This window comes from Platalea leucorodia (genome assembly GCF_965183815.1).
Source record: "Platalea leucorodia genome assembly, chromosome: 9".
NCBI lineage: Eukaryota > Metazoa > Chordata > Aves > Pelecaniformes > Threskiornithidae > Platalea > Platalea leucorodia.
Genome location: NC_138831.1, coordinates 47,420,750 through 47,448,270, shown reverse-complemented (window position 1 = coordinate 47,448,270; position 27,521 = coordinate 47,420,750). Strand labels below are relative to the sequence as shown.

The 27,521-nt window shown below is 42.0% G+C and overlaps 1 protein-coding gene across 1 annotated transcript; it reads right to left on the bottom strand.

Annotated features, from left to right (window-relative positions):
- Positions 1 to 395: 395 nt before the first annotated feature.
- On the bottom strand, positions 396 to 24,396 carry SYNM (synemin). The gene is made up of 4 exons (XM_082321777.1): positions 23,519 to 24,396; positions 17,225 to 17,349; positions 9,465 to 9,538; positions 396 to 7,944 (listed from the first exon to the last, which is right to left on the bottom strand). The coding sequence occupies exons 1-4, from the start codon at positions 24,302 to 24,304 to the stop codon at positions 4,130 to 4,132; spliced, it is 4,800 nt and encodes a 1,599-aa protein (XP_082177903.1). The 5' UTR covers positions 24,305 to 24,396; the 3' UTR covers positions 396 to 4,129.
- Positions 24,397 to 27,521: the final 3,125 nt, after the last annotated feature.

Genomic DNA, 27,521 nt, shown 5'->3' with positions numbered 1-27,521 from the left:
TCTTTGCTAGAAAAGGGTAAAAGCTAAGACTTACCTTGGTCAAATCCCAGGATGCAAGGAAGACTATGATGCTGGCAACGCCAGGAGTTCCACCTTCTGTGTTGTTTTATACTCTGCCTCTCCCACTACCTGCTGTTGAACTCAAGAACCACTGCTTGTCCACCCGTGTTGTTTGTAGTTGCAATAAAGAATATGCTATGTTTTGCCATCATTTCTATTATCAACATGAAAGAGGTATGCCTTTGCTGGAATGAAAAATTATATTCATTCTTTGAACCAAAATTAACTCATCAGTCTGAGAGGCCTTAGAGCAAGATACTTATAGACATGAAGTCCTTTTTCTTTGACAATGCAGCCTTAAAAACACAAGACAGGAAGAAAGAGAAACATCTGCATTGATTTTGATGGTTTAATACTCAAGAGTGAAAAAGTGTAAAATCACAAAGCTTATACCACCACAAAAATGCAGTTTCATTGCAAATGACCAAAACACAAGCTGCCTGCAAAGTTTCACACAGCTGACATCAACAAACCCAGTTTCAACATTCTTACCATCTTTTTAAACACCTGCTATTCACAAACATCAGTCAATACAGAGTTCTAGGTCTCTCACACATCTTTCTTTATATTTTATGCTATATTTGCTTTCTAGACCAGTGGTTTACACATTTGGAAAAAAGTGCCCCACTTCTGATCTATATCAGCATATAAATACATAGTTTTTACCCCCTAAATTACTAATTATATTTTAAAAGCATTTTGTTTAATCCAAACTCAGCAGTAAAGTTCTTATTTGTATTTAATGAAAAGCACAACTTATATGAGTAAGCTTCAGAAGTGCATGCTGACCGAGGTTATATCACCAATCCTTTCAGCCACAGGTTATAACACTTATGCAGAAAGTGATCATATAGGGTGAGTTAGTACATCAGACAGTAGGTTATATTTGCTCGTACTAGCAATGCATATACCTATGGCAGTGATTCTGCAAATGCAACCATTAGGCCTGCAGGATGCAATTGTCCACCTAACTACATTTGGTTGCCTGAAGGTCGTATTATCCAAAAACTATTACTACGTCAAAATGTCTCCGGTTAATGAGAACTAAATGGAAAATGGGCTGCTTACACAAACATTTTCAAAACTGAAACCCTTTTTACATGAGATATCTTTGTTTTCACAGCCTGAAAGTATTCATGCAAAGGAACTGCGCATATCTTTAAATGTTACGCTAATGCCCATTTCCAGTTCCCTATAATAAACTAGCTTTCCAACAGTTGATTGAAATCCTGATCTTAAATAGAACTGAAGAAAGTACATAGAACAAATTTTTCCCTTCAGACAATCAAAATAGAAATACATCTTGGTATAACCTACCACATCTGACAGTGATATGTAATGGAATTTTTAAAGAGCTGTTGTTGCCTCAGTGGAAACAATACTAATGGGTTTGGTTTTTTTCCTCCTTCAGCGCTAAGGCCATCTACATTTTAGGATTCACTTGCTCCTTACTGGTTTATTCCTTCATCTGACATTATAATCTTCTGGGCAGGTGAAGATAAACATAACAGAGTGTTGGTATAGTTGTTCCTAAGGAGCATGTCTGTCAAAGATTCCACAAGGTACCAATAAATGGGTTTGACCTTGTAAGTAGCTTTTTGTTGGTTACAAAACACATTTTCTGCAGATATTCTTATATCTGTTTTACAGAGAATGTTTAAGTTTCAGCTTAGAATAAAACTTCAAGAAAACTAACAGATTTTTTAACTCTGTTGCTTATTACAGACCTGACTTCTTCCTTTATGGAGTTATTTAATACTTGGAGTACATAATCTGATTGCTTGCAGTTAGGTATCTAGCTGGAAAATTCTGGCTTATACACGATTATTAAAATAAATACAGAGATGTTACCATCTTTAAAATCATAGAATCAGGATGATACAGGATGATATTAGAAGTACTACAATTAATAACACCCTATTTATAAATGGAAGCACAAGATCTTTTTTGAGCACCTATGAATAATTTTGAAAAAATATTATCCATTACACAGTGAACAGTATAAATAAGCTTAGCGTACATGCCTTTAGTGCTTCTACACAACTCAGTTTCCTATTCATTTTCCAGCTGTTGGTTACACTTCCAATTTCAACAAATGATTTCATAGTACATGATCGAAAAATATCCCAGTCCTGACTACACTGGTACTCACACTTGTACAAAATGAGGAAAGCGTGTAGAAAAGTTTGCAGTGCAGGCGAACCTCACGAGTTCATCTTTGGAACATTAATAGCTTTGTACAGTTTCAAACTTACTAAGGCACACAACAATTAAACTGTCCCATATCTGAAACAGCATGATATGTCAGTCAGCATGGAGCTTCTCTTTAGCTTTGCATTTACATTCATATTATAAAGCAGCAGTCAGTTTTGAAAAAAATCGAGCTTCTGTTAATATTAAGGAATCTGAAAAGTGACTAGCCATGCCAGACTAAGATAGTTTAACTGGATTCTAATATGGATTAGCACACACAAAACTATGCTTACATAACCACAGGAAAAAAATTCTGAGTCAGCGACCACCGGACTGGCACAAGATAGCCATCCGGATACAGGCCTGTTTCTGCTCTGCAGAGAAGGTGGGAGAGAGTGAGTGCGTGAATGTGCATGTCTGTGTGTGCATGTAAAAATAGCAGCTTCTCGTTTGTGTATCTTATTTCTCCTGTGTGTCCAGTATGGTATCTTCTTACCCCAGTGACAAAATATTTTGGCTGCTATTTTTGCTTCTGCTAGCACTGCACGGTTTAGTACAGTTAGTGGTGCTGGCTTCTGCTCTGAAGTCACTGAATTATAATTGTAAAGTTAAATTATGTCCTTCATTTAACCAATGTGCAATCCAAGTGAAATTAGCTTATTTTCAAGTGATTGAAGTAGAAACCAACTTTGCCCTGAGGCAAATGTTACAATATGAAAAAAGAAGAAAAAAGAAAAAAAGGAAAATTCAAATCCCAGCTTGGGTTTGTAGGGCTAGTAATGGAAAAGGGCATCTTCTCATTTGTAAACAAAGAAAGGATTATCTGGAAATGACTTGACACACAACGATCATAAGTGTCATCAATGCCACTTTTACAAGTTTTCTGCAGAACAGAACACATATTAGCTAATTTCACTGTGTTAAGAAATTAGGCATTATGTAATAATATTTGACACTTCACACTTACCTTTAGCAATACCTAATATCAAGGTAACCCATATACTGCAAAATAAGTTGATGTTATTAATGTACGTAGCCACTGAAGCTGTAAAGAGTTCTCCTTACTTCAGTGGAAATACTATCCAGCCTATTTTTTAAATTTGTTTTCTTTTTAAAGATATTAAATGTACTACTGTCTAACCATAAAAAGTCACTATTTCTCATTAGGAATAGTGTGAGAAATTCTTGCTTCAGTGTTACCTCTTTCTTTTTTGCACTGCACTCTAGGTATATAAATAATACCATTTTTGTCAATTCTTGCTATGCTTAGTTTGATCCTACAGAATTGTATTTATTTTTTATAGCTGTAGTAACTGTATCTTAAAATGTTTTCATTAGGTGTTGCGTGTAAGTACACAGAAATGGAACTGAAAATCAGCTACCTACCACTCTCATTAGTCTTATATTCTGTTATATTTGTGGTTAGTAGCTTAAGATTTAAATAGAATTGCTGAATATTTTAGTAACCAAGTGCAATACAGTATTTAAAAAAAAAAAAAAAAAAAGGAAAAGTCCTATTCAAGCACACGCTTATTAATTGACCTGCTATAAAACAAACAAAAAATATAATCCTCTGAATTCGCCAGTAGCAAATTCCTGTCTTTATGGGTGGAAAAATCTGAAATTATTGGACACAGGTCTCTGAGGTAAAACATATTAATGGCATGATTTCTCCCCAAAATAAAGTTTCCAATAAAGTAAAAAGTGTGCTGAATAGGTGGAGACTTAGATTCAATATTTCTCAGTCCACTATTAATCTAAATAGTTTGAGTGTTTCCCCATCCCTTTTTTTCCTCTTTTTTTTTTTAAAAAAAAAAAAGGATAATCAAAAATATATATAAACAAATTACTAAGTAGACTTCATTAAAGAGTCCTTTCAGAACCACTGTCCATCATTATCATCATCATCTTCCTCCTCATGGTCCAGATAGAGAAGAGCGACTTTCTTTTCATCAGAAATCACTGACCTTTGGTCTACCATTCTTTGCAACTGTACAGTTTTATCAAAAAGTGACTTTTCCACTACCTTTTCAGCATGATCTTGAGAAAAACTGGAGACAACATAGCCTCTTCTTTTATTTTCATTTTCTACAATCTGGTCACTTTCAACTACAGTCCGTGACTGACTAACAGAAGGGTCTTGCTTGTTGGATACGAGCATTGTTGCTTGCTGTTCTCCACTTTTTACTGTAGATATTCCACCCATGTTGGAAACATCCATCTGAAAAGTAAAGGATGTTTCCTTGGGTCCTACTTTAATATGCTTTACAGACCTACTGCTCTCAGATGACTCTTCTGTTTGTGAAAGATCTTCCAGCGTTTCAGAAATAGGTCTTGTAAAGATTATTTGCTCAGCATGAGTTTCTACAGGGCTTATTTTAATGTGCCTGAAAGATCTATTGATATCTGAGCTTCCTTCATTCTCTAAAAGATGTCCTTCTTTGTTAATGAGCTCTGGAGTTTCAGAAAGCGAGCCCTGATATATGATTTGTTCGGTGGTTTTAACTCCCACTTGACCCAGTCTAACATGCTTTATTGAGCCTTCTGAAAGCGTCTGGTCTTCCAGTTCACTGATTTCTGTGTGCGCAGAGACGGGCCCCTGGTAGATGATTTTTTCAGCTGTCATAAACTCTTGGGGACCCAAATGAATGTGTCTGACTGAACTTTCTGTCTGTGAGAAGTCTCCAGTGTCACTGACCTCCACTCTACCAGAGATTGGTCCTTCGAAGATAACTTGCTCAGTATGAATCTCTTTTGGACCTAATCTAAAGTGCCTTATTGATCTGCTGACATCCACAGACCCTTCTGTCTGAGAAAGGCTACCAGAGCTATTGAGCTCCAGAGAGTCTGAAACAGGCCCTTCAAAAGAGACTTCTTCAGTTACTTGCCTTGATCCTACTGTCACATGCCGTGTGGACCTGTTGAAGTCTGTTGAAAACTTATGGGAAAGATTTCCAGAATCAATCTCTTCTACAGTTGTAGTAATAGGGCCTGTATAAATTACTTCTTCTGTGGTTTGGATTTCTTTAGGACCCAGTTTAAAATGCTTCACAGATCGGCTAAATTCTGACGATCCTTCTGTCTGAACAAGATCTTCTGTAGCACTGAGCTCCAGTGTTTCAGAACCAGGCCCTTCATATATGATCTGCTCAAATCTCTGAACTTCTGCTGGACCAACCTTAATATGCCTCATGGATTTGGTCTCATGAGTTGATTGTGGTGACTGAGAGACTTCTCCAAAATCTGCGGTTTCCAAAACCGAACTGTCGTAAATAACTTTTTCAGTGGTATGATACCCTGCACCACCACTCCTCCTCATTGTGGACGAGTTATAGATTTCTTGATCAGCAAAAGGAGTATATTTATCACTGCGGGAAGAAACATCTACTTCTATATTGCTTCTACCATCAACAACTCTCTCCGAGCTCTCTTTTTTCAGGGAGTGCAATGTTGCTTTCCCCTTCTCACTTGCAATTACTTCACCCAGCTGAGCTACATCGAATTCATCAGTATTAAGGGTCTGTGACAGATTGACTTCAGCAACAATTTTCACCAAGCCACCGTCCTCCGTTTGATCAACTCTTTTGATATCAAATTCTACGCTACTAGAGTCAGCTTGATTTTCTTTTGTTAATGCAGACAGCTCTTCTTTCACGCTTTCTGGGAAACTGCCCTCCAACTGCTCCAAAGCTTCCTTCAACTGATGTTTAGGGTCCTTCGTTTCCTTTGATAAAAGCCCTTTTATTGAAGTCTGAAATTCAGGCGGAATTTTAATTTCTTTTTCAATAACAATGGATTCAACATGGGATGTTTCAGCTTTGGGATGCTCCTTTAAAATATGGGCACTTGCTTCCTCCCCTACCACTTGATATGTTTCTTCTGGAGAGCTTACACCTTCATCTCTCTTTCTTTGTGTGCCTTGCAAAAATTCATCTTGCCAAGAATATTTTATAGTTGATTCTTCTTCTATATGAATTTGCCCATATACTGAGTCATCGTCTTTTTCATTAATAATAGGATGATCATCAGGAACAGATACAAAATATTTTTGTTCAATAGGTGAGTCATCTTCCTCAGTTACTTCTTCCACATGAGTGAAACTCTCGTGGCGTTGTTTCTTCTTTTTAACATCTTCATACGTGAACGTTACGGTTTGTTCCTCCTCACCGTAACACCTCTCTCTCTCAGGGAATGTATCTTCCACTTCCTCTACTTCAAAAGGTGTTGAAAAGTCAGTCCTTCCATCAGTGGCGTAATCTAGTGGCTCCTCTACAATCTCAACATTAACAGACATGTTCTTTCTGCCCTCATTTCCTTTCAGGCCATGATATACTATGTCTTCTATCTCCTCTTTGGAAGGAGTTTCCTCAACACCCTCTTGAACCCGTTTTCTAACATCCTGGTTTGATAGACCTCCTACATCAGCTTCATCAGAAATATCTATGTTTTCTTTAACTTGAGATTGCACTGTGATCTCCGTCTTTATTTTCCCATCATCTGGTTGTTCCTTCTTATTAAAATAGGTCACTTTCGTGTCTGTTGATACTTGTGAACTAGAAGACTGTGTAAAACTTTTAAGAATGTCAGCAACAATATTCTCTGCTATATTTTCAGTTGACAGAGCTCCCATTTTGTGACTTCTGTCACCAATTCGCTCTTCATCTTTCAGACTGGATTCTGCTTCCGAAGTACTCACTTTATGAATTTCAGCAGGCTTAGTTACATGGTCATCTGTTGCTCTTCCTATGGAAGTTTTAAAACCTTGTAACCTTATTTCTTTATTACTCTGAGATTCTTTGTCAGGAGCAGGCATTTCAAGACTGATAGGTATCTCAATGACTTCTTTGCTTCTTGATTCCAAGGTCACATTTGTATCTTTTTTGGTTGATTCACTTTTCAAAGTTCTTGCATTAGAAATATCACTCCCTGTTAACTTCTGGTTAATGACTTCCTCGCGGATATATTTTTTCTGCTCAGTCTTCCTTCCAAAATCAACACTTCTTTCATCTATAAAAGGTTTCTCATCTGTTTTCTTTTTCTCCTCCTTTGTTTGTTTCTGTAGCTTATCTTTTTCTTTCAGCAGAGATTTTTGCTCTTCGGTTGGTTTGCTGCCTCCTCTTCTTTCTCTTAGTGTGGTCTGAGTTTCAGTTACGGTTTCTTCATATTTAGATGGTTTAAAATTGGTATTCAGCTCGTAAGTCGGAAATCTAGTGAAGCTTGGTTTTGTTCTTATATTTTCAGGAAGCCCTGGCTTTGTGTCAGGCTTGTGGTCCTTGTCTGATCTTTGTGCTGATTCTTTTGAAAAAGATACTGTGGATGAAGTTGTAACTTCTGTTTTCTTCCTTTCTGGAACTGTCTTTTGCTGTATTTCAGTGTTTTTCCAGCTACTGTAGGCTGGAGTAAACGTTCTTAATTCTTTGCGGTCTGTTACAATGCTTTCATCCTTTGTAACAGTTGTTGAAGGGTGATATATTGAACCAAGTACATCTCTTCCAAAAGTTCTTCCACTAGCTGTTGTCCGTGATCCAGCATGTGTTGATTGAGCTGAATAACGTGCAGAACTGCTAGTATTTGTCACTGGCATTCTATGCCTTGTATCAGTGATCCTGATAGCTGGTGAAGCTTTACTTCTATTTCTTTCTTGGTAAGTAGAGTAAATATCAGTGTAGTTATATGAAGTGTTTATAATATCTGCAAAAAGCACAGGTAACCCAACATTAAAATAATGGCTTGTATCTAAAATAATATAAAATGGAGAGTATGACCTAAGAAATTTCATACTAAATTTTTGAAAGAAGTAATGGCTTCATTTTCTGTGGAGCTTTGTAAAGGCATTCCTGCAGGTCTTGCATGATAATTAAGTCTACGCATAAATTATATTAAAACTGAAAGCAAAGCTTTTTACTACGTTGCAAGTTCATGCTAATTTTACCTGTTGTGAGCTACTGGGTATTGTGGCATTTACTTAAGAATTACACCTTCCGTATTTATATTAATGTTCATTTACATTTACAACTTCGTATTAAATAATGTATGCTAATATCCTAGGCTTGGTTTTCTGCTTCATTAGTCAAAGTGACCTGAAGTTTCTCAGTTCCTATTGAGAATTAACGGCATACCTGCTACCACATACTGGAAATTGAGAACACAAATACAACCCTTCATAGCCACAAGATGCAACAAGGTAGCGAAATAAAGAACCTTTTAGGCTATATCTATACAATTTAGTAAGATCTACCAGGAATCGTTGTCTGGCTCTAAGACCGACCAGCACTGCATGACTCAAATCTCCTACTCCTAAAAAGCTAGCCACATCTCCTCTGACTTTTGGTAGTGTTTCCTGGTCTGCGGTAACCACTGAATATGCCTGAGCATTGTCTGCAGAAGTACTGGCTAGCCCAGATCAGAACTGTGCCAGGGACAGTGCTAACAATTTAACAGCACGGGCAATTCTATGTGAACCTTTCAGCCTAGGCCCTAGGCTGTTTCATTTACTACTACAGACACAGCCTTCAAATCTCTTCTGGGACTACTGTCTATGAAAGTCTGATGACTTTAAGACCACACATTGTTAAACTCAGGAGTATTACTGAGATTAATTCTGTTATTACTAACAACGGCCATAGCAGTCAGATCGAAGGTCCATCTTATCTAGTATCCTTTTCACAGTGACCAACAGTAGATACATAGGGAAGAGTATAAGAACAGGGCAAGTAAATAGTGATACTTCCCTGGTATACTCTCACAGCCTCCAGAGATTTGCAGCTCCTAAGATAGAAATGGTATCTTTATAAGTCTTTGATTTTTCTTTCATTACTCTGCTAAAATTTCTCTTTAAACCCACATAAACTTTTTAACACTCACAATGCCTCATCATGAAGAATTCCATGGTTTTAACTACATGTTTTGTTAAATACCTCTTGCTTTATACTTCAAAACTCTCTTAAGACCTATGGGCATCCAAAAGTTCTTGCACTATTAGAGCTATGAAATGTCACTCCCTACTTACCTTCTCCACTTGAGTCATGATTTTATAAATTATCTCATCTAGAATAGCACTGTGTTGATTTAAAATATTAACACTCAAAACCAATTCAATATTCACTTTGCAATACACTTGTAAAAAGTATTCTTAAGGAATCCTATAACACAATAGTTTCCAGATATATTTAATTTCATTCAACATTCATTTTTTAATATTCATTTTTTACCTTGAGGCAATTTCCCTCTATGCTGATCTCTCCATGTAATAATCCACTGGTTGCTCTCCCCTTCTAACAAAGCTCTGCAAAACACATAAAAAGGCATTCCATTAAAATATTGGGAAGAATAATCATAATATTTAACATTTATAAGTCTTAGAAACTGAAACAATTATCCTGCAGTTGGGTCAGATCCTGAGTGTTTTTCACATCCCATATTTTTATTACTGGGAATGAGAAATCCTTAGCATCTTCCAGACTCTTAGTTTTACGGAATCCAGTTCATGAGAACAATGCAGTCATCTTACAGTAGGTGACAGCAGCAGACACAGTACAGTTTTAGATCAAATCTTCCACATTAGCCAATGTTCTGCTTCCTGACATGGACAAGATCCCCTGATTTCCACTATGGAATCATACAAGCTAGCAAATTTTTCCAGAATTCTGATCTTAGAGTTAGGAGAAAACAAAGCCACACAAAACTTAACAGATATTCAGTAAAGCTTTCTCAGAGAAATACATGGAGATGTTTTATAAAGAAAAGGCAAAAATGAAAAAAAAATGTTTGCAAGCAAATAGTCAGCAGCTTTCCTGCTGGTAATGTAGTACTAAAGGTGGTGTTGCAGCGTGATATATGAGGGAACTGTTACAGCTAGGATTTCTAAGTTCTCTCCTTTTCAAATGAAAATTGAAGGGAAGTGTTACTTCTACTGTTAAACACTGGCTAGTGTTGGAGGAAACAACTTACAGTATTAAAGGAACTATTCTTAGTTCCTATTCAGTCGGAAATCAACACAACATATTTTACAACAAAGGACTAGAAAAATTCTTTGTGACAGAAACTGCTTGGTTTCTTTTAATGACATCTGTTTGTCCCCTCTGTTCCTCAGCCTTCCATTCATTCTTTTTTGCAGTGACTAATAGCTTCCATAGTTCCAGGAACCCAGCACTTCCACAGGACTGTTCTGGCCAAGGCTTCCTCTTGCTGACCAACTAAGACCTCATGTTAGCTCAGCAGCAATTGATCAGAAATGGACAGGGCACCAATTTGCTTACCTTCACATTATGGAAATTATATCACTACAAGCAAATAGCAGAAGCAGGCAACAACCATTGATAATCTGCTTCATAATTTTGTCTACTACCTATTCTTGGTGTGCTGACGCACAGAATGGAGACTCTTGAGTTGCTTGTTCTATGCTGGTGACACACATTAGCTGTTCTTGGAGACACGATACCCAGCTGATTGCGTGAGAACACTGGCTATCCTTCTTTTACGCCAAACTTTGTTCCCTATGCAGCATGCGCGTACAAGGACCACACTCCCTCAGACCCATCTGACAGCAGCCACGGGCTTGTTCTATTCCTGCATAAGGTTACTACCCTACATTTTCTCCTTTCTACAGTGCTGGAAAATACTCCAGGGCTACATTTCCCACAGAGATTAGCACTACTGAGGGGCAAAACATTTTCAGGAGTAATTGCTCTGCGTAAAGAATATTCAAATAGGCACACAGCATACTTTTGTCCTCTCGGCATTGGGGGGGGGGGGGGGGGGGAAGACTAAGTGCATTTTCTAGAATTACTCAACTGCTCTAAAAAAATAAAACAAAATTGTTGGCTTCTTCCATATACCAAATACAAAAAGTAGATATTAGAGCGATCTTATTCAGTCCTAGAAGCTTTAGAGATGGTTATCCAGTAAGACTGAGTCTCAGAATTCCTGATAAATTATCTGGAAATCTTTGTATGCTTTCCTTCCCTCCTGCTGGCTACATGTTTGTACTGTCTGACATAAAATATGCCCAGCCATTATTTTTTTTTTTTAAAAAAAGGGAAAAAAAGCAGTTTGTCCCTTTTCTAATTTTGCAGGGCCACAAGTTATGTTGTCCCCAAAAAAGTGCTCAACTGCAGCATTCTGGTGCAACAGCCTAGAACATCTATGGCAAGTTCTTTCAATATGCAACGGAATGTTATAATCAGTACAGTAACTTTAGTGTTTTTATATTCACGTCTACTTGTGAGATACCAGTTTCATCATTTCCAGTTTTGAAAATGCCAGATGTTTTGCACTGATAACATAGAGCTGCAACATGAAAGTTGTCAAGAGTAAGGCTGGAGGATTACGATAGCCAAGGCTTCTGACTCCCTGGGGGGGGAGTTGAAAGCAATTTGGGATTGTGGTATAAACACATTTCCCGGGCATGTCTGTCAAAATGAACACAGCAGGCATTTTAAATTTCACCTGTAGATTTCACACTTCATATAACTCATCCCTCATCCTTTTGGACATTTTATGCTTCTTTTGGTTTCTGACTGCCTCTTCAGTGCTACATCAGCAAAGTATTATTAGTAAGGTTTTCTTTGCAACCATGGATTTGCCTAGATTCAGAAGAAAAGCCAGGTTAGAATTACCTAACACATTTAGAGGTCACTTTCCCCCTTAAAACAGGCTCAGATGGACACCTTTACTTCTATTTTGTTAGTCAAAAAAAAAAAAAAAAGTAAAAGCAATTTATCTTCCTCCATGTTAAGAGAGGCTTTATAGGAATTAGATTACTTCAGCACATATAGAGAATGTTCCCAAGACCAAACATCTGATCTGATGAAGCTAGCGAGTGCCAAACAAATTGCTCCGATAGACATGCGCTAGAGAAACTGGTGGTGACGTTGCAGAAGCATACCAAGGAGCTGGCAATGAAAGCGTTAACCATGACGAAGGAAACTAGGAATGTGGGTAGTTTGACTAAGGATTTCTGGCTGCTGTTAAAACAACAGTTGTTCAGTTGCTGCAGCAACGTATGAAGTCACTAAAAATAAGTTCCAAGCAGTAACTGTATATGGCAAAGGGCAACAGCACACAGAAAAGCTGGATCTGAAATATTACTACTGACAATACGTTGTATTTGAAAGTGAAAGGCAAAGCTTCATGAGACCTCTATAAGACTGGACAGTGAATCAGTGTTTTTACTCTACACAGTTCATAATACGTATGTGTTCAAGCTTATCAGATAAACAAGAAAATGTTAAACTGACTTTGGCTTAATAAACTAGCAGGAGAAACTGTAGTGTAAAGTACTGAGCACTGGCGTGGAAGCCAGCAAACTCAGATTGTGCTCCTCAGTTTGACCATGGCTTCAGTTTATGCAAGTCATTTTGCTTCTCTGTTCCTTTGCATCCTTTCCTAAGACTAATCATTTAAACTATAACCCCTTCGTGGTGAGGACTGCTTTTAAACTTAAACTGCCTGAAGAATAGGGTGTTAATCTCAGCTGTATGAACTCTTTAAGTATTCACAGTAATAATAAAAAACATTCCTCCGAGCAGCACTCTTCTAAAAAATAACCGTGTCAGCGACTTCCTGGAAATCAGATCCCAAATGGCATATACACACGGTGCGTTAATGCTTAGTTTAAGTGGTGCCAGAAAATATATTCCAACTGCACCTTTAACTCATCTCATTATTAATGTCATTTATCTAAAGTTAGCAGCGACATGCTAGTCAGCCTGAAGCCCCGCAGTGTGCTGCATGACAACAGAAATAACTACTCCATGAAAGCAGGTGGATGAGATAAACCGGTTGGGGCGGGGAGAGAGAAGTTGCCAAAACCAAAAGGATGCAGTGCAAATGTTATCATGGGCATTCAAAACAGCAATGACTTTGTTTCAACTACAGAAACCCAAAATCTCAGATAGGAGCAGTTAGCCAGCAGGCTGTAAAAATTTATCCTCTCTATCCTGGGTATTTGGGAAGGAGTTATAAAAAAACCCCTCTCCAGGAAGTGGAATGGAGGAAGCATTTTTAGGGGTAAACGCCACTCCACATGTTTTTTCCATCACGGGATGGGAGGACAGGGACTGTGTGCATAACAGCAGGTAACTGACTGCATGTTAAATTCCCTGGGTATAGAAAACTTGGAAAGTTCTCAAAATAAAACAAATGCAGGAATAGGACATACTGGATGGTACAAGTTGTAAACAGGAAATAATGAAAATGACTGAAAAAGCTGTGGTGAGTAGCTGAGGAGGCCTTAATGCTGGTGATGATTTCTTGAGACGAAGGCATGGGAAGGGTCGGAAGAAGTGTTGATGGAGGAAACCAACTGAAGGAGGATTGGAAAGTAGGCTTGACAAGTGTATTAAGAGATCCTGACAATGACCATGACAAAAAAGAAAGGGAGGGGAAAAAAAACGAGACAAAAAAAAAAAAAAAAAGAAGCTTTGTAGCCTCCGCTGCCTCAGAATGCAGGGTGGTAATTTAGAACAGAACATTTGCATAACACTAGGATTTCAAAGTAAAATCTTTTACCCTTCAACAACAACATATTTTAGAGAGGGCAGAAAAACTACTTAGCCTATGGCAGAGGCTCTGGGCAGCCTCTGCTATTTAAAGAGAAGCTTCTGATAGCTAAGGAGAAAGGCTTGATAGTAATTCTGATCCTAGGCAGATTTTCTCTCTCCTTTTAAAATGAAGAGTCTTACACAGTGAATAATTCAGCACTTCTCTCTGGAAATAAAACCTAAGCATAGTCTAAGTAGTTGTGGTTTTGCAGGGTTCCAAGAACACAGACCAAAACTGCAAGACACTTGATAAACCTTTACTTCAACACTGGTGAAAAAGGATTGGGAACGAAGATTCCCATGAGGTATAACTTCGTAAAGCCACCTGAGACATGTATTTCACTTCCTGAGCGAGCCTCAGATCCCAGAGCAGGAAGGGTGAGCAGAATCAGAGAGGAAGTACACTTCACCCTTGGGGAAGGGTGTTCCTTGCAATAGTGCTCTTCTTCCCAGTCCAGGAGCAATGTTGACTAAGGGAAACAACTGGCTTTAAAACTAAAACTGTAGGAGTTTTGTAAAACAAAGAGAAAATACAGGGTGGGAGGTACAAAAAAAGCTCCAAGAAGTAGACCACATACCACACCCTTAACTTACAATGCCAGGAGAGGAGGGGGCAAGGCCCTCATGGAAACCTGTCAGTGGAAAGTTCAGGATGTTGAATGAAGTGTGAATAGGTGCCTTTCGTTTCCAGTATGCATAAGCAAGGGTATATGCCAGCATCCTTTGTGAAAACAAACCGAAGCTGGCTTCACATGCCCTGATTACCACAGCTAAAAAGACCTGGGAGAGGAACAGGATTTGAAATGAGCAGTCCAGAATTCTGCTACTAAACAGCTTACTAAGTGGATCCATACTGATTCCCTCTGACAGCAGTGTTGATAAAGGCATACAGGAGGGAAGGCATTATTTTCTTAAGTGAAGGGAGAATAAGAAAAAAAAAGAGGAATAGGTAAAACTCCATAAATGTAAAAACACAAATCAAAACAATCACTTTTCAGCAGCATTAGATAGCCTGTTTTCTGATCTGTAGCAAGGCCCATTTCTCTGTTTCCATCTGTAGAGCTTTTTCAGTAGGTAGATGCTCATTTGTCCACTGAAGTTTGCCTTGCCAAAGCAATCAGCGACACAAGTTGCATTCACTACAATCAGATGAAGAAACACTACAGGTTAAGGAGGCTTCTTAACTGGACAACACACACATGCTGCAGGTGATTCTGAATTGTTCTCCTTTCATTAAGGAGGGCAGGGAATCCTTAGACAAACCAGTAATGCTCAGATAATCAGTGATACGACCTGTGGAGGAGCTCCGGAATTTAATGGGCTTACGAGGTTTTACAGAGCTGAAGCACTGATGGTTCACTTATTCACTAAGAGCGTGTCCAAACAACTAAATATCTGGGCATTATCGTTACTACTTCTGGATAAATACTAATCATCAAAACAATTCTGATAGTTCTGTTATTGTGAAAGTGCTAATCCCATTTTGCAGATGAATAAACCGAGGGAGAAAGTTTAAGTGACAACAATAAAAGTCAACATCAGAGCTGAGATTAAATTTAGAAGAATCATATGTTTTAGCGAAGTTAACAGAATTAATGCACACAGATAAGGATCACAATTGGCTACCATTTCCACAGTTTCTCTTCCAGTAATGCTCCAGACAGTACTGGCTTTCCAAGGATCACAGGGATCCCACTCCACCAACAAACATCCAGGTACTGTTGCTCACCAATTGACTGCAAATTACTTGTCCCACATACAGCTCATTATTTCACCTTGTCCAGAAGCCAGGCTTGGTCTGTACCTCATAGCACACAATACTCGAGGCATCTTGAACAGACCATTTTTGCTCTTTGATGGACTACAAACATCCTTTGCTCACTTGTCTGTTATCAAGCTACTCAGAAGTTACTCTTTTACTCATATTTTCATTATGCAACTACAATTAAATTTCATATTCACCAGTGGATTGCTTTAGTAGACACATTTCACCCGTAATTCAGCTGGTGCCATCTTTATCCAGGCTTAGATGCTTATTGGTTCATAGCGATATTACACACTTAAGACACAGCGTTAACGCTTTAGGACACAGAAGCATATATCATATATAACTGGTAATACCAGTGTCTGTTTATGCAGGTTCAATATGAATAATGCACACAATATAGATGAGCTAATGACTGAGGCATTCTCCTTAAAAAAGAATACGGAAGTAGGCTGACATTTAAAATTTTGCAAATTATTAGTTTGCTCAATAAGAATTCTACTTCTCTGTATTTGAAGATCAATATCTAATGAAATGTATTGAAAATATTGTGTTAGTTGTAGAAAAAAACCATGATCTTTATTATAAAGTAGTATCTTCCTTCAGTTCATAGGTTTTGCTTTGTTCTTTATTTTCCCTTCCAAATCGCTTTTATGCCATGTGCCAACTGATACATCATGATTCTCCAGACAGGGGAATTACTCTGGCTTTTCAACCCCAGAGCAACTAAGTGGCTAGAGAGATACACAGTACTGAAGATTCATTAGCAGAGATGTTGTTTGCTGGTATCTCACACTTGATCCAAACATGTTTCCATCACAAACCAAGGATGGAGAAAGCCAGGATTTACTCAGCCAGACTTTTCTGTTATCTTTTTTTTTTCCTGTTATCTTCACACTATCCTACAACTGAAGCAAGAACGGGGAACTCACTAGTTTTATATTGCAGGTGGACACTAACCAACACATTTAAACAATGAAATGCGCCATGTAAGTTGACAGACAGCAGCTGTAGTACCTCATGTTTAACCGATTGCAGTTTAGGGATACTGGCTCCTCAGCTTGTAATCAAATATTGCGTCAGAAATTCACATCAATTTGATATTAACTTGGCCAGGACCAAGAAGGTTTCTTACATATCACTCCATTTGTACAAAGTTAATAGGGTTCCTATGGATTATATTGGCTTCTCTAACATGTTGTTCTGGGGACAGAGGAACAGAATGAATTACTACCAGAGATAGTTTTGGTCAAGTGATCAAATTCCAGTCACCTCTGCCCACTGGTAATGCTTATCAGTGTTACTAATGAATAACGGTATTTTACTATTCTTACAGTTTTCCCGGAGATCTAAGGCAGCTCCACATGTATTAGCAGCCTTCTGAAGGGGTGTTATCTTCCTTTCACAGGCAGCACAGTCAAGCACAGAATGGCATGGTGACCCATGTCAGAACAAGCCAACGGGGAGCTAAAAACTGATATCAGGGATCCGTTCACTCTATTCTAACAAAACTGCAATACATACAAGGAGTCTTGATCTGAGACTCTAGAAGTAGCTGTCTATATTTTAAATGCTGGGAAGAAGATGAATGGGGCTCCCGTATCTATAAAGAGGGATTTAAATTATCTCCAATTAGACAATTGAGTGTGACCGCAATTCTTACCTGTAGGTTTCAATTTCAAGGATGAGGCCTGCTTTCACCTGCAGTAGTTCTTGGTAGTCCTTCAGGTAATCTGTGATTGACATGGTCAGGAACTGCTTTTCTTCTTCTAGGGCGTCAATTATCCTCTAAACAGAAATATTGATTTTTAGTTTTGAACTAGTATAAAAATCTATACATTTAAGTGCCTAATAATGTAAAACTTTTAATTTAAAAAAAAAAAATCTGAGAGAACAATAAATCAATATGTTCCATCACTTCAAAAACCAGAACAAATCAGCTCTATGACCTCACCATATACAATCTGAAATACATTGTTACTGAAGCGGAGTTTTATGCTAAGATTTCATTTTATGCCTTACTAAGCTAGTTAAATATTTCAGTAAAACTCATTCAGATGCCCTATGCAAAAGTTATCAAGTACACATAGCAAGGAAAATACACTCCTTTATAAACGTGACTTAAATGTGACTCATTTTGTCATTTTAAGAGCACAGATGTACATGCCTAAATCACACTTGAGATCAGGAATTTCGGTGATTGCTTTGCCACGAGAACCTGGCCTATTTCTCTTTATCAGTATTTTCAGTTCCGTAGACATGTGGGTCCAAACCAGTTTTTGGATTCTAACATCTGGAGATACTCATAGTGCCTAGGAGGTGCAGGATGAACCTCCAGCGGTTCCTTCGAGCCAAGTTTTTTACAGTATCTGGACACCTGCTTCATAGTCCACCCAACTTTGTCCTAACTGCTACTCAGATGATATACAAGGGATTGCTCATTTTCATCTTGATAGCTAAATATAACTTTGTACCTTCATGGGGGGGGGGGGGTGTATGGGAGGAGTGTAGTTTATATGACACCCACAAATGACTTGAGAGCGGGAGCACTGATGAGATAGTAGGTAAGGCTTGCCCACCTTTCTTTAACAAGTTTTGGAAACGGAGAAAGGGACTGATGAGCAGAAAAATACCAAAGTCCAAAATGATCTAAATTTGAACATACTCCAAAATACTAAATGGAAGATTAAATACTGAATAACCGCACACAACAGAAAAAGCAATGAAGACTTGTGCAACAGAACATTAAGATTTGATTTAGACGAAGATAACTGACTGTTATGCTCTTGAAAAGAACGTCGCAGAAAGCAAGTGCTTTAATCACTGGTGTTACCTCTCACGTGAGGGGCAAATTACCACGTTCCAGAAAATAAGCCCTCCCCTGATAATTGAGAGGAGCTTGTTCAGTACAGACTCAGAACTAAAAGTATCAGTATTAGCTGTTCAGTGAGGTTCTTAATGGTTTCCTCACTGTGGATAGAATCTGCTAACCCAGATCAATCCTCCTCAGCCAGCAGATTGATGCTAACCGAAATGCTATAGATTACACTTTGTACTGGCGGCTGGCAAGACAGAAATTAAATCTCAGCAAAGGCCTGATTCTATTTTGTTCACATCACTCTGCACTATGCAAGGACCCTGAACTGTCATTTACAGAGCAATATCTCATACACATGTACAACACTGAACAGGAGTCCCTGACCGCATATTTTAGATTGCATCCTAACAAATGCTTTGCAATACAAACTGGAAAATCAAGACACTGACAGTCTAGTTTTAAAAAATTCAAAATACATCATTTATATACAGCAAGTGTTCAAGTATCACAGTATAAGCAATAGCATAAAAATGAAGATAGAGCAGGGGACTCCCCAGATCAGTTAATGCCAGCATGATATGCTAGGCAGAAGTAAGGTTTAAGAACTAAGAATATAAAGTGCTGGCATTTCAAATATTAATAGTCTTTTTTTTTTTTTTAAAGTAAAATTAAAAAGCAAGCTTTATGAAGGAAGCTGCCTGTATCTTCATTTACGTGTGGGTACATCTCTCTATATAACATATGTTCATCTATTTCTTCGTTTGCAGCTGTTGTTAAATGATTACACTGATGTGTTCTTTGACATGACAAACCTTGCCTACAGTCTTCAGTGTACCTTAAAACACCCTTTTTATGGCAGAAGACAAGTCATATCTGCGTATCTGAAAAAGCACTCTCAACCATCCAACAGCCTCACCCAGACGGCAGCGGAGGTACCATCCTGTATGGTCACGCACAGCGGCAAGCAGAACCGCTGACCTTTAGCGGCTCTGAGGCAACAGTCCTGTTCAAGAACTGACACAATGGAAAATCCCAAGACGAGAAGGGAAGAAAAGTGCCAGGCCCTGCCTGCTTTTAAAAGGAAGAGGCTATCAAGCAAGAATGGACAGGGTGTTGACAGAACCAGAGGAGTCAGCAAAAGGAGCAAAAGGCAAGAAAGACTGGATCTCTAGGGGACCAACTCCTAAAGGTGATAAGAGCTCTGATACAAAACATGAAGCGATTCGGGTGTTTGTTGCCTTCCCAATTAAACATAGAGACTAACCTATACATGTGAGTGCATATGTTAAAAAGAGCTTCATAACGCACAGGTCTTGCTCCAGTCCCAGTAGACTCCGTACAGGGAACCTGTACACTGGACTACAGAGTGCGTGGAGCTCTGAGAGACTGGGGATATTCACACCTATCTAAAGACATAGGAACTTCAGTCCCTCACCCCCAGGTTCTGTAGTCTGGGTTTGAAAAGCCACCTAGATTCTACCCGCTAGATTTGGAGAGCACTCAGGATCCCTAAGTTTGCGTTAATGATTACCATAAGGGGCTACATAGCTCAGCCAGCTGTGTAATGGTTCCAAAGGAATTCGTTCCAACAGCAGCAGACATTGTGTAGACTGGATGGCAGACAGCCACTCACCTAGCCCTCCCGTCGCTGATGCTTAAACATAATGCAGAGGACAACGGGTCTGAAGTCCTGTTTCCAAGCATGCCAAAAAAGTACATAAACCACTTTCGCAAAGTTCAGGAGATCGCAAGCTGACGAACTTCTGTTTTGCAAAAGGTAACCTGTATTGTTGCAGCTGTGTTTGCTTCGCACAGGACTTTCTTGGAAAGATTTGTTTCTCAACCACATCAAACCCATGCCCCCCCAAATCCCAGTGATGTCCTGCTAGAACTGAGTAACTGAACAGAAGTGGTTTTCTCTACCCTTCAGATGTTCGTTTCCAGGCAGCAGTGGGAAATTTTAGAAGGGCAGCAGGGGGAAAAGAATTTATTTGGATTGTCCAAGCTGCACCTACTCAGGGAATAAAGAGAGGTTTCCAGGCTCCAGCCCTTTCCATCTGGTACTATTTACCGATCCCATAGCTCATTCAGTGGCTCAGCAGGGGAGGAACTGACACTTTGCGCTTAGCTGGCCAGAAAGTGGTACACAAAAAAATGCACATGACATATTGATATTGTATGTTCGTTTGACAAGATGTTTTCTTCTTCTCTGGAGCTCATAACACCGACGCAGGAACCGATCCTAAACCCACCGCATTAGTGAAAAATATCTGCCTCTCTTCAAAGCAGCAGGATGAGCCACAGCCATTTTTACGTCCAAGAAATACAGGGCTTTCTCAAATCACTGGGAGTTTTTGCCTAAGTATTGTTACAGCACACAGCTAAAACTATGGAAGTAAGAGACCTACTGAGTTCATCCCCTTCGCACCCAGGACCAGGGAAAGTTTTCCAAAGAGCGTATGATTTACAGCTTGCCCGGTTCGGCTAAATTATAACTCCAAATACGTATTTCTATTTAACATTGCTGAAAGCTTTAGCGAGGATAAGGACAGTGCGGGAGGCAAAGATGGACATATAAGGCGACTGGATGATATATGGAAAATATGAATAAATCTAATTGCCATTGCAGCCGCAATGAACAATAATCACTTGACTTAAATCTCTGCATACATATCATTTCTATGTGACACTTTCCAATAAATAAGCATGGAATAGATGCTTTTTAAAGAGTAGTTTAAAGTCCACACTGAACATACTTTCACCAATAAAAGAAACAATGAGGGAGGAAAAAAAAGCTTTGCTCACACGAACAAAACCTGAAACAGCTGCTTCTACACATTCTATCATTTTTTTCCTGGATGTGAGCAAAAGATATTTTATTTCTCACCTACAGTAGACTGGCCGCTGGAAAAGGCCTTTCTCGTTAGAAACCAAACATTTTAAATACAAAACCATCCAGAAGTTACAAACCTTACGATACCATTTTCACCAGAATTGAAATACTATCTAGATACACATTCAAAGATCAGACAGCTCACATGTTTTCAGGGTGGCTATCAAAGCACTTTTTTCTTTTTCTTGTGTTACTAAGATTTGAAACTATTGCTCCTGTCAAATCCAAAGCACACCAAATGCTTGTGAGAGTAAAAAGAGAAGTTTGTTATCTTGGTATCAAAATAATCCATCGCTGAGGACTGGAGCAGGACAGTGCGAGGGCATGCATTGATTTTGATTATCTGACTTCTGCAATGGCTTGCTTTGTCTCCCCTTGCTCTTCTGAATAAAATTCTTTAAAAATACAGCGAGATACAGAGACAACAGACTGGTATAAAACCACCTTGCTGAGGTGAAAGGAGGGTTAGGTATCTGAACACACCCACTCTAACTGGCTTTAGAGAAAAACTAGCACGGATAGTGAGCTGTACAAAATGCTCTTACTAAAATAACACCATATTTAAAGGTTTTCAGTTTGAGCAATGATGATTGAAGATCAATGATGTTTTCATTAGAAATCCCTAATAATAAATACAGACAGCGAGGAGGACGTATTTTGGAAATCAAAGTAACTTTAAATATTAGTAGGCTTATGTACATTTATATAAACTTATACACCTTAAAAATCAGGGGGAAAAGGGGCTTTTTTTCTTCTTTATATTTTCACCTGGCTTTGACTGATGGATAGATTTAATTAATGAAGGATTTACATATAACACGTTCTTCTAAAGCTTTGGAAATATTTACATACATGATTGGAAGAATGAATTGTCCTGTCAAAAATGAAGTTCTAAAAGTTAAAAGCCTTTGATTACTTCTTACGTACCTAACCTGCCTCAGTTCACAGCATCCGCAAACTATGCAACTTGCAAACAACCTAGCAACGTACAAAAACCAGACACGCAGCAACAGGCCCCAGTCCTTTCCCGATTGCCAGCATCTCCATAATCTGCCACGGCTGATGGGCACAATGCGATCATTAGCACACGGGGTTCAGACAAACACCGAGCTCCAGCAGCGTGTTAATAAGAGGTCTAACGATGAACAAAAGAAATGTTGCCCTCAGGAAATCGATGGATGGTCTGGATGATCTAATACGTGTTCTCCACTCTAAATTGGATGAACTGATAGTTTGCTGTTGCGGCATTTGCTGATCTGTCCGCACGCACAGGGTGATTACACATCGTTACACCAAACGTTATTCTGACAGCAAGCAAATTCTCAGCTTCAGATGCTGTAACCCTCTATTTAACACCACCAAACATCCGCCTCGAGCAGACACCAGTCACCTACTTCGTTAAAGTTTTATTTCAAGAAATTCCCACTCTGCTCGCTGCCTGTAGCACAGCAACGAGTCTTCCTGCCTTTAAACAACTAAAAGTTTCCTTCGCTACGCTGGGGCCTACAAGCATCTCTCTAGGCTCAGGGTGCACAGCAGCCTGTGTAAAGCAGGAAGAAAATTCAGATCATTTCTCTGATCAGGACAGGTCAACCTCAAGTTTCAGGCTTAGAGGGGAAGCTTCATGTCCCACCGCACGGGGCCTGGGTTCGCCTGCTCCCAGGGACTGCCCCATGTCCCGCGCGCTCACGCCAAGCCGAGCAGGAGCCCTGGCAAGCCCGCGCGCCAGCTCCACGCTCTTGGGTACTTGCCGAGGGCGGATTGGGAAGGGAGCACCTGTCACCAGGAAGATGTCCTCGGGGTCACCGTCTCCCTTTTGATCCCCACCCTTCGCACCCGGCTCTCCCCAAACGGCGCAGCGGCTCTCAGAGGGACTCCCTGCCCTGCTCAGAGAAGGGCTCAGCAGCAACAGGCTCTTGCTGGGCCACCTCCTCTTCCAACCTGGGGAAACCCTACTGCAGGGGGGCCAAGCGGGGCGAGAAAGCCCCGGCTCACGCAGTCAGAGGGAGTCTTCAGAGGGGCTTAGGCACTGCCTGCAGCAGAGGGAGCAGGAGGGATGGAGTTAGCGTATGAGAGCGGTCGTGGGAATTGGGGCTCCCATCTCACCATGGGCCAGAACTGAAGGGAAAAAGGGGGTGGAGGGTGGAAGGAGACTGGGAGGAGCAGCGAAGCAAGCAGCGGAGGGCGGGCGGAACGGCACGGCTAGCGAGGCCCGGGGGGAGGCCCGGGACCCGGGGGCCACGCACCTGGTACTCCTCCACCTCGGCGCCGTGGCGGTCCTGCAAGGCGAGCAGCTCCTGCTCCAGCCGCTCCCGGAGCCCGCACAGCTCCTGGCCTTGGCGGTGGAGGTCCTCCAGGTGCTGGCGGCACTGCCGGCTCTCCTCCCGCAGCAGCTCCAGGTCCTCCCGGCTCCGCTGCGCCTCCTGCTCCTGCAGCACCTGGATCTGCTCCTGGTAGCGCAGCAGGGTCTCCCGGCAGCTCTGGCTGAGCAGCATCTCGTAGGTCTCCTCCAGCTCCTCCAGGCTCAGCCCGGCCAAGGGGGGCGGCAAGGCGGCCAGGTCCATCCGCAGCTCCCGCACCTCCACGGCCTCCCGCCGCTGCCGCTCCGCCAGGTGCCCGTGCTCGGCCCGCAGCTGCAGCAGCAGCTCCTCCAGGGCCACGCACTCGCCCCGCAGCCGCTCCAGCAGCTCCCGCTGCCCGGCCAGCTCGGGCTCCAGCCGCCGCCGCATCGCCAGCACCTCGGCGCCCAGCAGCTGCAGCTGCTCCAGCTCCCGCCGCAGCCCGTCCCGCTCCAGCTCCGCTTCCAGCTTCGCCCGAGTCAGCTCCTCCAGCTGCATCCGCAGCCAGGCCAGCTCCTGCTCGGGCACCCGGAGCCCCATCAGCTCCTGCTCCCGCAGCTCCGCCAGCTCCCGCGCCAGAAAGCGGTTCTCCTCCTCCAACTCCCGCACGCGGGACACGAAGACCCGCAGCCGGGAGTTGAGCTCCTGCAGCTCCCTCTTCTCGTCCCATCCCGCTTCCCAGCGCCGCCACATCTTGCCCGGGACGCGGGGTCGGGGCCGCGGTGGCCCCCGGGCTACCGGCGCTGCGCAGCTCCCGCTCGCCGCGGGGCTCTGCCCGCCGCCGCCCTCGGGGCGCTGCTGCCGCCGGCCCCGCCCCGCCCCGCCCCGCCCGGCCCCGCCCCCGCGCCCGCACCGCTGCCCTGCGGCGCCCCCTGCCGGCGCATGCCGCCGGCCGGCTTGCTCCGAGGGGGACGCCAGAGCCCCGCTCAGGGAGCAAAGCCCCGCTCAGGCAGCAAAGCCCCGCTTAGGGAGCGCCCAACACCGCTCTCACGACCCCGCTTCCAGTGTGGGGCCGTACCGGCTAAGGCTCAGCCCGCTACCCCATCGCTGCTCCGCGGGAACTGCGTTCCCAGGAGGCATTTGTTCCGTTTGTGATCCATCGGCTGCTGTTACTGTACCGTGACTGGGCTTAAGTTAATATAAAGTGTCAAGTGCCATTTTAGAACGCCACTTTTAAGCTGAGGAAGCCACTGAAATGCCTCCCATTTTGAGCTTGTGTCACAAGTCATAAAATCTTTGCACAGCAGCAAAGCATCCCACCTCCCAGGCTTAACGCGCGGCAGAAGCGCCTGCAGCCAGCACATCCCTGTGCCCGATTCTCCTCTGCCTTATTTTGCACCATATATGGGCTGGATCCAGAGAATTCCTTTCATTGACTGCACTGGAACTGGTTCTGCACGAGCTGCTCAGCAAGGAGGCAGTGAAGCATCACACCCTGTATTATCTACCAAATTAGACAAAAAGACGAGGAGTGACTCATTTCAACCTTTTCCATCTCCCCAGGCATTCTTTCTCTCCCCCTCTCTCACAGACACACACACACATTTAAATTTCACCCAGTGCTGCAGCCTTGGGAATTTTGCAGAGATTTGCTGCTTCGCGTAAGGCAGCCAGCTCTGCACAGCCCCCACCTCTGCACTTACTCCTCAGGACTGCGCCTAACCAAAGCTCACACTGGGAAAGGACCAGAATTTGGCACAAGCCCTGCAAAGCTGGGATCGGGGCACAGCTCTACCACACAAATCTGCTCTGGGCACTGCACCCCCTTCTCTGCTCTGTCTCCCCCATCTCCCTGCTCTCAGAAAGGCCAAATTTTGGCTGCTTCTTTGCTCTCTGCTGAGTAAGTTTCCTTCTAATCTCAATAAAGCCTCCAGGATTTGAGCCCAACCAACACAGATAAATCATTGGCTTTGGCCTAAAAGTCAGCCAATTTAGCTTGGTGGATTTGCTCCGTCAGAGGTCACTGAGAAGCTGAGATTTACTGAAGACACTTGCTTTTTCTTGGCTTTGTGGTCAAAAACAAGTCCCTCGGTGACACTCTAACACCTGCTGTTCTTTTACGAGGGAAACCACTATGCTTCTGGGAAGAGGTAAGTTCCTGTGGTTTACGAGGCTTTTTCTACCTCTGATGTCACTGTTATCCTAAAAAACCCCGAGTGAAGAGCGCACTGACAACCAGCGTACTGCCCAGAGCAACGCTGCTGCACTGGCAGGAGCGGGGCGGCCAGTTTAAATGAGCTTTCTGGGGTTCCCTGTGAACACCCTGCCAAATGCCAAGCTAGTAGTTGCTTGTCTTTTCTTACTGACAATTTGACTAATTTTTTGCTGCAACTGTATTCATAAATTTTTATGATTCCTTTGCTGAAGACACAGTAGATACTGAACCTCTGCTTTTCTCTCTCTTGAAAAAAACCACCATAAACCTCTCTCTAGATGCTGGATAGCATTCCAGGCTGGGGGATCTACTTCTCCATCAAAGCTGTACATGCCGATGTCTGCTAAAGAGCCTGTAGTTTATTCCTGGGCCTGGACCTGCAAATGGGCAAGGAATTTGTGGTCTAGGACAGGGAATGCCTGAAATGGGCAACGTTTGGGCAAGCCATTTCTGAAACAGATCTTGAAGTTTTGTTAACTGGGTTCCAACGCTCAGTAGCCCACTGAGAACCCCCTGACCAATGCAGGTATGTGGAGACCTGAAATGCGAACGAGTCATTGGAGCCCTTCTCCCTGAAGACTTTAGTGAATTAATTTGCATCTGCAGAAGAAGAAACCTGATGCACTCTACCAACGACGGGCAAATGAAAAACACCCAGAGGCTCCTGCTGCCACAGCTATTTCTCTTTCTTTGTGGGAAGAAGTGTGGTGGAGCCACAACTTTGTGCTGTCACTGACATTGAAGATGGCTGCAGGAGAGCCTGCATGAAGAGAACATGCAGCAGCAGACCTTGGGCACAACCAAGACAAGCAATGGCGTGGAGCATCCCTCTTCCCAAGGTAAATCCCAGGTGCCATGGGCCACATCCTGCCCCTGGGAAGTCAAGTGTAGTGCACAGGCAACAGCAGCAAAGATCTGGGGAGGGAGAGGGCAGGGGGAATTTACAGTCTTCCTTGCCACTTCAGTGACAGCAGAGGCAAATTGGGTCTCTGTGGTCTCTTCAGCTCCAGGGAAGGTCTTGTGCTTTTGAGAGGCTCATTGTCAGCATCCTACAAACTACAAAGTGTCACCCTGGTAACTCTTAATCCTGTTTCGGCACAGATTGTTCTGCACGCTCTCTCATCTGCGGAGTTTAAAGGATGAAGCTGTCACTGGGGAAGTGTTCCGATTCTGACATTTTTGAGATAAATTGACACAAAGAAAATATAGTTTATTAAAATGGTGCAAGATGTTGTGATTCCTATTTATATAGGAGTTTCAAAACACATTTGTTTACAGACAGGTCCTGCAATTAGATCAATGCAGCAATATCCCCCCATGGCGGGTGGGAAAGGCGCACCAAGTGCAGTATTTCCCATCTTCACCTTTTGGCTTTCATGGCTACCCCGCATTTATAACAGAGATAATAAAGCAAACACCAGGCATTTCCTATTTTAATGAATACCAGATCCTTCCCCAATACTGGGGAAACCTGGACTTCAGCTCTCTGCATCCCCTTTGCTGGGCTCTACAAGGCTTGGAAACCCTCAAAAACTGGCTAAAATGTCGCCAGGGAAGGGAATGTTTCTCCACGGGCTGGAACTGGGGATCCTCTCTCTGCTTCCAGACCGGGGGGGATGCTTTGCCGCTCCCACTGCCCCTGCAGCCCACCGTCCTTGCTGACTTCGGCAGGTTTCACAGTTTACGGATTTCTTCTGCAAGAAGTACCTAGGAAGATCAAATCCCTATATGCCATCCTGTCCTATTTGCACCTCT